The 11,487-nt window shown below is 36.8% G+C and overlaps 1 protein-coding gene across 4 annotated transcripts in view; it reads left to right on the top strand.

Moving 5' to 3' along the window:
* FGD4 (FYVE, RhoGEF and PH domain containing 4) overlaps positions 1-11,487 on the top strand; it is a 250,933-nt gene that overhangs the window by 63,625 nt on the left and 175,821 nt on the right. The window contains exon 1 of one of the 4 annotated variants that reach the window (XM_040488469.1): positions 8,652-8,818. The exons of the other annotated variants lie outside the window; for them this stretch is intronic. Coding sequence (XP_040344403.1) covers positions 8,809-8,818 — 10 coding nt within the window. The 5' untranslated portion in view covers positions 8,652-8,808. Of the gene's footprint in view, positions 1-8,651; positions 8,819-11,487 lie in introns of those variants that run through there. 4 annotated transcript variants of the gene reach the window in all.

The raw sequence follows: 11,487 nt of genomic DNA, 5'->3' as shown, positions 1-11,487 counted from the left end.
TGAGGAATGGTTTTATTTTGAACCCATCAAGTTTGGCTCCTCTATATTTCCTCTAAATTCTTCTTGAAAAGGAACCAAACGGTTCCTTTTTAGTTCATCTCACTACTCCTGTATTTTATCATAGGCAGCTAACATGAACCACTTAGTACTTTCAGCATTCTTGCTGAAATTCTCCATAGTCTGATGCATGAATCTGTTAGGTGCCCTTTCTGTTTCCGTGCTATTGCATGCTTTGGGTTTGCTAGTTATTCTGTCAGTGCAGGATGTAGACTCCCTCCCTTTCTTTAGCCACCAGCAGCATTTCTTCATGTTTTTCAGATCTTTATTAACTGTCTCCTAGAGACCCTTCTTGATTCTGCCCATCACTGAGACTCAAGCTGGCATAGATTTTAGGTTTTTGTTACAGTCCCACTTCTGGTACCAAATTTTGTTATCTATTGCTGCCTAACAAATCACCGTCAAATTTCATGGCTTAAAGCAACAACTATTTTCTTGCTCACAGCTTTGGGATCTGGCTGGGGTTTGGTAAGGATGGCTCCTTTCTGGCCCGTGTGCTGTTTGCTGGGACAGCGTGATTAGAGCTGGAAGATTTATTTCCAAGGTCGCTCGCTTACAGGGCTGGCAACTTGGTGTTGACTGTTGACTGTCAGCTGTGATCTTAGCTGGAGTTGTCAGCTGGACCTTCATTCTCTTCCATGGAGGCCTTTCTCATGCATGTGGCTCTTTGGACTTTCTCATAATGTGGCAGCTGGACTCCAAAAAGAAGGAAGCAGAAGTTGCCAGACCTCTTAAAGATTTAGCTCAGAGCTGGTGCAATGTCATTTCTGTTCTTTTCTGTTGGATGGAGTCATTCAAAGAGGTGATAAATGACCCTACCTCTTGGTATGAAAATAGTGGCAAAGAATTTGAGGCTGTCATCAACCCGCCCCAGTCTGTTAGGGATATATTTTGTTTGTTTGTTTGTTTGTTTGTTTGTAGTATTGGAAAGGCACTCTTGGCTTAAGTTATAAGTTGGTGAAAAGTAATTGTTAGTTGGAGAAAGTTTCAAGCTTTGGAAGGAGGCTAAGAGAAACATTTACATATAACTAGCCTCTCAACATTTGCGGAAATTTAATTTTTTTATTATTATTTAAAAATTTTACTTGTGTATGTGTGTTTTAATCAAAGCAGTGGGAAAACCTCATCAGATTTTTCTTTTTTTTTTTAAATTTAAGTTTTAACAGGAGTAGAATTCAATGTGTTTGTGGAAACTATATTTTTTTTAATGTTTATTTTGAGATAGAGTGCAAGTCAGGAAGGGGCATAGAGAGAGGGAGAGAGAAAATCCCAAGCAGGCTCTGCTTCTGTCAGCGTAGAGCCTGATGCGGGGCCTGAACCCACAAACTGAGATCACAACCTGAGCCGAAACCAAGAGTCGGACGTTCAACTGACTAAACCACCCAGGCACCCCTGTGGAGATTTTAAATGTTGTATTTCACTGGTTGACAAAAGTCATTTTTTTTTCCATGGAATTAAACTCATTAACAGAATATAGTCTTTAGCACTTGGGTTATGCCAAGATTTGCATGTGACAGGGATGTCTGAATGCATTTATATATTTTAATTGGTCTGAAAATTGAGCTAGTTATTTTTGGTAAAGGTTGTCTTATATATTACCAAAGGTAGAGAAATAACCCCTTTCTATAGACTTTCCTCCCTAGAGTCAGGACTAAATGCTATTCAGGAGTTGTGAACAATGAAAGGCAAACTCACTGCATTGTAGAAATGATTGTGGTAAAGGCAGAAGTGAATAGTGGGGGGGAAAGAATTCCCAAGATTTTCTACCATTTGGAGCTTTTGCAGCTGTTTCCAGATTGGTAAGAGAGGACAAGACCGATGGCAGAAACTCCCTCTGGTCCTGCTTATTCACCCAAATTATGTATGAAGTTTGCTCATACAGGCTCATAAGTGGCTTCCTGAATGTGTAAAGCACTTATGTTAGTAAATTTTTCTCTATCCACATTGGAACTCCATCAAAAAAAAAAAAAAAATCAGACTTAGTGCTTTATTACAATAGTGATTCAACAGAGTTTAAATACGGCTTACAGGCATATTTTAAAATTAATAGAATCTGACTGGTATTAAATCTTTGACCTTTAGTTCCTATTTTTACTTAGAATTGAACATTTGATTGAATGCTTTTGGTTTGGGTTATAATCTTTTTTTTTTTAATGTTTATTTATTTTGAAAGAGAGATTGAGTGAGCGAGTGGAGAAGGCAGAGAGAGAGTGTGAGAGGGAATCCCAAGCAGTCTCCATGCTCAGTACAGAACCCAACACCAGGCTCAATCTCACAACCGTGAGATCATGACCTGAGCCGAAATCGAGAGTTGGATTCGCTTAACCCACTGAGCCACCCACACACCTCTGGTTTGGGTTGTACATTATCTTAATAATACTGATAAGATATTGTTAAACATAAGTTGAATATTTTTTCTCTAATTTGATCATTTGTAAAAATGGGGCAGCATTACTTTCCCTTACTTTTAGTTTTTCACTCTCCTGCATGTAAGTAGTTGTCAAGTTGACTAGTAATGTACTTCCTCCTTTTTTGTTCTTTCCTTGATTCGTCTCTTTATGTTTTTCTTCCTTACTCTCCTCATACCCTACCAAGTCTGGTGGAGTGACCTATTCAGGAGGGAAATTATGGATAGTATGGATAAGATGACATGATACATGTGTTTAGAAGAATCCTTCTAGATGCCATTGTCAAACTTCCCTGGCATGATGCTCATGACCAACAGTTTAGAAGATGATAACATGCACATGTAATGCACAGGTTTGATACATAGAAGAAATATAATCAAAAAAGGGAAAAAGTGCTGCATATAACTAGAGGGTATGTAACTCTATCCTTTAAGTTTCCAATCTGTCCTTTTTACAGTTTTACTTGCAAAATTCCCTGTGGTGCCTTTTTATTTCTTTGTAAATTATGTGAAGCCAGCCTTTCAGCAAAATCTGCTTATTTGCCCCAAATAAATGTGTTTATGCGATTCCTGATTTTTAATTTTAGTTACTCCAGATCTCTTTGATTTCCAAAACCTGTTTGGCCTATCACTTTTTATTTTGGTAGCATTTATAAGCTATTTCTGGGTCATTGTTTGGGTTGTTTTTAAAAGATATACCCATGAAAACTACAAAGTGCTGATGACAGAAATAAAAGAAAGAAGTAAAAATCTAAGACATATTGTGTTCGTGGATTGGAAGACTCTTAATAAAGATGACAGTTCTCCCAATTGCTGTATATAGGTTTAATACAGTTCCTGTTAAAATTCTAGCAAGATTTTTTATGGGTGTAGATAAGATTATCCTAAAAATTTACATGGAAAGGCAAAGTAACCAAAACAGCTAAAAAATTAAAATTAAAAAACAAAACAGTTTGAGAAGGAAGCATAATGCAGGGAGAATCACTCTAAGACATTATGTAGCTACAGTAATCAAGACTGGTATTGTCAGAGTAAGAAACAAATAGGTCAGTGCGACAGAATTGAAAACCCAGAATTAGCCCCACACAAGTAGGGGGCTTTTGCCAAAGGTGCAAAAGTAATACAGTGTGTCTTTTAAACAAATAATATTAGAGCAATTGGATATCTATGGAAAAAAAAATAACTTCAACCTAAACCTTAGACTATATATGTGAATTAACTCAAAATAAGTCATTAATTTAAACGTAAGACATAAAACTGTAAACTATTTAAAAATTTTTTTAAACAATGTGTGTCTATTTTTGAGAGAGAGAGAGACAGAGCGTGAGTGGGGAGGGGCAGAAGGAGAAGGAGACACAGAATCCGAAGCAGGCTCCAGTCTCTGAGCTGTCAGCATAGAGCCCGACATGGGGCTCAAACTCACGAACTGTGAGATCATGGCCTGAGCCGAAGTCTGACACTCAACCAACTGAGCCACCCAGCTGCCCCATAACTATAAAACTTTTAAAAGAAAACCTAGGAGAAAATCTTCTAGACCTAGGACTTACCAAAAAGTTCTTAACCATGATCCCAAAAGCATAAATCATAAAAGCAAAAAATGGATAAGTAGGATTTCATCAGTTTAAAACTTTTGGCTGTGTAACTGTTAAAATGGCAAAAAGACAAGCTATAGCTGGAAAAAATATTTGAGAACCCAATGTTTGACAAAGAACTCTATCTAGGATATATATAAAGACCTCTCAAAACTGAACAGGAAAATGAAAACCCTAACAATCTCACTAGAAAATGGGCAAACAACATGAAGATATTCAGATGATAAATGAAGATAGGCACGTGTGGACACTCATCATACAATCTAGCAGTTGTACTTCTGAGCATTTATCCCAGAGAAATGAAAACTTAGATCCACACTAAGACCGTACAAGAATGTTCATAGCAATTTTATTTGTCGTTGCTAAAAACTGTAAGCAATTTAATGGTCATTAACATGTGAATGGCTGAACTGACTTTAGTACAACTGCACTATGGAATTCTACACAGCAGTACAAGGGAACAGCCTATTGATACATGGAAAAACCCGAGAGGGTCCTAAGACCATTATGCTGAATGAAACAAGCCAACGTCAGTCACACACAGTGTGTTTCCACTATATACAGTGTGCTGTAGATGACTACATGATAGGAATAGGGAACAGAATAGTGGCTGCCAGAGGTTAGGAACAGTGAAGAGAAAGGTGTTGGTGATGACTAGGAATGGCTAACATGAAGGAGCTCTTAGTGATGGCAGAATCCTTGAGTGTCGTGATTGTGGTTGTGCTGATGCAGATCTATACCAGTGATAAAGTGGCACAGAACTAAACACACATATTGTGCCAAAGTCGGTTTCCTGGTTTTGATATTGTACTATAGTAGTATAATATGATGTAATCATTAGGGGAAACTGGACCTCTCTGTACTATTTTTGCAATTTCCTGTGAGTCCATAATAATTCAAAATAAAAAGTTAAAAAAAAAAGATATCCAGACCTTAGGCCTAAGCTGTCCATCAGCCACTGGTTGCTTTTAAAATTAAAATTTAAATGCACTAAAATGATGTTAACTTAATTCCCTGGTTACTTGTTTCAAGTGCTCACGTGGCTACCTTATTATATAGCACAAATACAGAACATATCCATCACCACAGAAATTCAGTTGGCGGTGCGAGTTCAGACCAGATCCTCTACCGTGCCAATTCCCATATGTGTTGGTAGCTACGTGTTTCTTAGTGAACTGTCTTAAAGTTATAAGTCAAAAGATAATGGTCTGTACCAATAAAATTTAAATAGAAGAAATGGATTTAACATGATGCTTTTTGAAAATGTCATACTTTTTGAGGCTATATACCATATTTTAATAAAAGGAAATGAAACTTTGCTTCATGTTTGAAATAGGAATAAGCTTTTTCCTTATTTGCCAAAGCAGTTGGAGTTTCTTCCCATAATCACAATATAAAATAAAAATGAAATGGGAAAAATATAGAGGAGGGACAAGTAGAGGAAAGAGATCAGCAAAAAAAAATATATATATATATTTGAAATATCTCATACTTCTTGTTGTTTTTCGTTTCTTAGCAACCAGTCTACCAATGGTAGCTCGCTATTGCAGAGGAAGCGTGGTTTAGCAACCAGACCTTAAACCAGGATTATATTTCTAGCTCAAAGTGACCTTGAGAAAGTGACAAATGTGCTCTTCCCATTTTCGTGACCAATAATCAAACTAAGATAAAACTGACTATTGCTTGGGTGGGCTATGGGGTGAATTATTCAAAATGACCCTACTTTTGTAGGATCATTGGTCAAATATTGGCTTCCAAGTAGATTAAAAAAAAAGTTTTGGGGAATTTGGTTATGAAAAGGTCACATGAAGTAGGAAGGGGAAGTTTACCAGGTATGAACAGTTTTAGGTTTTGAGCTTGGAGTTAAATACAAGAAAGCGCAGACAGGGTAAAAAGTTTTCTTAGTTTGTACCAGCTTAATAATTTCAAGAAGTCTCTGGGAGACTAAGCAGACATTTGGATTTTAGAGACCAGGTTTTGAAGTTAAACAACGCAGGGTCTGAATCACAGTTCTGCTGGGAGCTGCTTACCATTATTTTTCACTTTTACGATCTGTAAAATGGGGCCCCTGACACCTTTGTTACGGTCGTTATGAGAAGGACACATAAGTATACAGCTGTAGTTACTGATGATAATTTTAATTTTATCAAGACATGGCATAGGATGATGGTGTTAGGAGCAAATAAATAGCTCTTTTTGCTTTTCTAAAGATTTATTTTTAGCCCCATAATATTTTTTGGAGGTAGGGTACTAATTTTAACTTTATAACACATTCGTTGATAATCATGGCTTCTAAAGCCACTTTCAAATTTAATTAGCATCTAGAGTATGACTAAATTGATCAAAATCACTTGATTTAAAGCCAAGACACATAAATCTGTTTTTATAAAATATAAACAGCCAAACTGAAAAAAAAACCCCACACATTTATGAGAGAAATGTTATTTCAGTGCATTTTTTGCAACCCATTTCTACAACTATAGCCACACAATATCTGAAGTGAACAGTAATGAGAAGTCTTAATTATAAAGATTAATTAAAAAAAATCTTCATTATACAAGGTCAAATTATCAGAAAATATTTTGTACGAATTTTCTTTTTTCTTTGCTTACTACTCTGCTAAAAACATTGAAAAAAAAAAAAAAAAAAGGTCAAGAACCAGAGCCACCATACTCATTAGGACCCTTCCGGCCTTGGTAATGTAGCGGAGGAGGACGGTTGCAATTTTAGGCAATAGTTCACTGGCATGTGGTCAGTTTGAAGGGAACCAAAAATGCTGACATCCTCATTTGACTTCATCACCCAAGACTGAGTACATACACCAACACTTCCTGTGCAAACCTACCCTGACTCTGCAGAGGACACCCCAGCCCTTGGCTGATCTGGGTGGGGAGGGTGGCTTGGATCGGTGACGTTTGCAAAGCATTCGTCCTCAGTTGGATACCACCACTACTGTATGAACATGCCATTTCTCCTTATCTTTCACTTCATAGAGATCAGCTTTCAAAGCTGATAATAATATTCACTGACAGCAAGAGATTGTTGCCAGTACGTGACTTGCCCTGAAAATCACCACTCCTTGAAAGTACACCAGAAAACAGCATGCTTGAGAAAGAACTAATTCAGAAATGTACTTTAAAAAGTCTGTAAGAAGATCTGGAATGTTTATAGCTTGTCTCCCTGATGTCAGTATGTCTACACCTACCTTAGCACCCTTGGCCTCAGTTTTCTCATCCATATAATGAGAGGATTTCTAAATTTCTAAGAGTTTGTGATTTTAATGTATTTTGCCAACTAGTTTCCTCCATGATTGCACTTGTTGATTCATAAGCTACATTAAATGCTTTTTCTATGCATCAAAATTTCCTCAAGTATTATCAAATTCTTTAAGGTAATCTACTATTTTCAGTTTGCCATTCTTTCAGACACATAGTAGTTTGAAAAAGTGATATTGCAAAGTGAACTTAGTCTTGATGTTAGACTTTGATGCTGACAACAACATCTAAATAGTACATGAAACGGAAATTAACATTGGGATTATTATGTAAATGCTGAACTCATGTTGTAGTAAACAATTAGGTGTTTTTAAATTTTTTCTGATGTTTGTTTATTTTTGAGAAAGAGACAAAGTGTGAGTGGGGGAGGGCAGAGAGGGAGACACAGAATCTGAAGCAGGCTCCAGGCTGGGAGCTGTCAGCACAGAGCCCAGTGCGGGGCTTGAACTCACAAACTGCGAGATCATGACCTGAGCCGAAGTCGGACACTTAACCAACTGAGCCATCCAGGCGCCGCCCCTGGGTGTTTGAGATATCTGTGTGAATTATGAAGTAAAGCATGGACTTCAGTAATTTTCCCTTATAAACGTGGCAAGGATGAGAAATTTGCTCATTCGCAACTTTCCTTCTTTATTTATTTTTTATTTGTTACAGTTTATTTTGAGACAGAGACAGTACACACGAGCAAATAGGGGGAGGAGCAGAGAGAGGGGAGGTGGAGAGAGAGAGAGAATGAATGAATGAATGAATGAATGAATGAATCCCAAGCAGGCTCCATGCTGTCAGCACAGAGCCCATCGTGGGGCTCGAAGCTGCAAACTGAGATTGTGACCTGAGCCGAAATGAAGAGTTGGATGGTCAACCAGCTGAGCCATCTAGGTACTCTCCCCTGCCCCTTATCTCCTTTAAAATCCTGATGCTTTTATGAAGTTATTTGAGATTGTTAGGTGACCTAGGAAAGGAATAGAAGGGTCTTTTGCTCCAGAGAGGCAGAGAGCTTAAGCACTCTTTCACTGTCTTTCGGTATTCGACATTTCTTATGACTTCTAATGAATATGAAAACAATTTCTAAGACCTTTTAAAACCTATTTTTAAAGGATAGTCTGTTTTAAATCTAAAGGCTGTAACTACAGTAAAATCACATGTCCTTGGGCCCATCCTTCCCATTCCACCATAGTATTGAAGAGCTCTCTCACTGCATTTTGAAATACCTTCATGGAATTTTGAAATGCTGTACTTGCGTAGGTCTTTGAAGCTGCATCAGTGCTAGAAGAGTTATGAAACCTAGTTCTGTACTTCCCATTAGTTAGTTCTTCATGTCAAATGGAGGATGTGTGCATGTCTGGTGTCTAAATACAGACCTGTAGGTTTTACCCATAAATTATAGATACAAATAATTCCTCCACAAGCAGGAAATAAGTATGATTGATCAGAAGAATAAAAGGCAGCACTGGATGTTGTTGGAAAAAGATCCTTTATGGGGGGCTGTGAGTATTTTATTTTTGCAATTTCTATTTCCGAGGTATCTCAGGTTAAAAACGTGAAGTTTTGAATATACAAAGTAGGTGAGTAGATGAAGTAACTGGTTTTTGTCTTTTTGATTACTATTAAATGATAAGTCATTTTTTCACTACTGAAATTATCACAGCTCTTGTTTAGAATGGTTTTGTGGTGTGGTTTTAGGACATAATGTACTTTATGGTCCATATGTGATTCCTTGAGGTAAGGCCTTTCTCTGTAGGATTCATGGCATAGCAATGTTCTCTCAGAGTGGTGGAATGTAAGCTGTGCTTTGAGTGAAACTGTTGACCTTTCTGATCTGAGACTTTTTATGTTAAGCTTTTTTCCTTCTATTTCTAATTTCCATTTCTTGCCTTCTTTGGTTTCTAATACATAAAAACTATACTTTAGTCAATTTCTTAGAACTTATTTGTGTACTTAATATTCTCTTAGTCATCAGTTATTTGGGAATAAAATTCTCTCTACTACTAAAACATTAGCGAGGTACATTGGCAATGTGCAAGTTTAAGGATTTCTTGAAATTACATACTAGGATCTGAAGTCCAGTTGACTAGATCCTTCTGTCATTGGGGCTATAATGTTCTCCTGGTCTTTTGTAGTTAACTGAAAAGCCACTTTAAGTAAATGTGTTTGTTCAGAAAAACAATTTTAAACAGATTTTTCTTGATAAGAAAGAAAATAAACATCTAGGTATAACTATTGCCAACATTTTGATGTATGTTTCTTTGTATCTGTTTTACAGAGTTGGGGTCCTATTTTTATTTTTTTAAATTTTTTAAAAATCTTTATTTATTTTTGAGAGAGAGAGAGAGAGAGAGACCGAGCACGAGCAGGGGAGGAATAGAGAGAGAAGGAGACACAGAATCTGAAGCAGGCTCTGGACTCTGAGCTGTCAGCACAGAGCCCGACATGGGGCTTGAATTCATGAACCGTGAGATGATGACCTGAGCCGATGTTGGTCGCTTAACCGACTGAGCCACCACCCAGGTGCCCCAGTTGGGGTCCTATTTTATGTGGATCCCCTCCCATGTAACATGGAATTATCTCATGTTACTAAAAATTCTTAGTAAAAATTCAATAGTTGTATGATTCTGTTAAAAAGTATTACTTTAGTTAACATGTCCTCTATTGTTAGATATTTAAATTTTTTTCAATATTTTGGATTATAAATAAGTGAGGACACCATCATATTTAATTAAAGACTATCTTGCAAAGTGCCTGGGGTGGGGGAAATCTCACTGTACTTATAGTCTTGATTTATCATATAGCCTGACCTTAGAATTTTAAGGAAAAACACTGAATTAGGATTTTAAACAAATGTGTTGGGTGCAATGCTGGCTTAAACTTATGGATCTCACATTTTTTAAAACTTTTACTTCTGTGTGTCAGGCAGTCTATGCACTTGCTGTTTTTCAAAGGTGGGGGGCATTGCTTTATTTAGAGAAATAAACTGGAGTGGAATTTGTAGAGCTTTTGCAAATAAATGGTTCATTGAAGAAAACTGAAAGAGGACTCCCCTAACTAAGGTTGGTTCTTCTACGTACAACCTCATGTAAATGGAAAACTAGATCCATGCAACAAAATAAATCAAGCATGGGCTATAAAAATATGGTGCCTGGGGAAAAAAACAGATTCACAAGGCTTTGGCCAAAGTTTTTCTTTGTTTTACTAGGTTAGAAATGGACTGGGATTCTCCCTGTAATTCAGCCACAGAAGAAAGAAAAAGCTTCTTGTTCTTCATTCCCATTGTATAGAGCCCCTATGTCACTGACTTGCACCAAGATGGACTACTGACCTTTCTTGTGGAATGAATAGAACTGAGTTTAGAGTACTTTGAAATACTCATAATTTCTTAACTATATCTTACTTTTAAAACTTGATAGGCATAATAATTAATTTTAATAGACTAGAACTAGCTAGGGTGTATGAATGTAAAGTCAAAATATAAAAGTTTGGAGCCTTACTCTTCAAGGAGTTATTTTGGATCAGAAAATTTGATTTCAAGCAGTACCTGGGTGGCTCAGTCAGTTAAGCATCCAACTCTTTATTTCGGCTCATGTTATGATCACAGTGTCATAGGATCAAGCCCTGTGTCGGGCTTTGTGCTGAGCATGGAGCCTGCTTGAGTTTCTCTCCCTCTTTCTCTCTCTCTCTCCCTCTCTCCCTCTTACCCTCTTACCTTGTCTCCCACTTGTGCTCTCTCTCTCTCTAAAAATAAATAAAATGAAAAAAAATGTTTTAATTTGATTTCAAGATTTCAGAAGATTTTTTTTCTTTGCCCTGCCTCTGCCTTCCCCTTACTAGTTTAGATGGCAATACAAGTTAATATCCTGACTTTTCTTTATAAATGAGTAAAATATTACTGACTATGTGTTATACTTAGAAATAGCCATTTCTCCTAATATTTATTAAAACTTTAAAATTTAGGATCTGGTTGCTACGAAATACCAGATCTTATACACACACACGTATACACATATTTTATACTAAAAAGAAGTCAAAGTGAGATTTACTATAGGACTATATGTTTTATTCTCTAACGACAAGTATGAATAGACTTATTTTTAACACTAAAGGAGACTCAGGATTACGCTCACAACCATAGTAATAATAAGGGACTTTTGTCCCCATTTTC

This window comes from Herpailurus yagouaroundi, unplaced genomic scaffold, assembly GCF_014898765.1.
Source record: "Herpailurus yagouaroundi ecotype Mexico unplaced genomic scaffold, PumYag 166, whole genome shotgun sequence".
Taxonomy (NCBI): Eukaryota; Metazoa; Chordata; class Mammalia; order Carnivora; family Felidae; genus Herpailurus; species Herpailurus yagouaroundi.
Note: the sequence above shows the minus strand (reverse complement) of the source record. Positions and strands in the feature narration are given on the sequence as shown.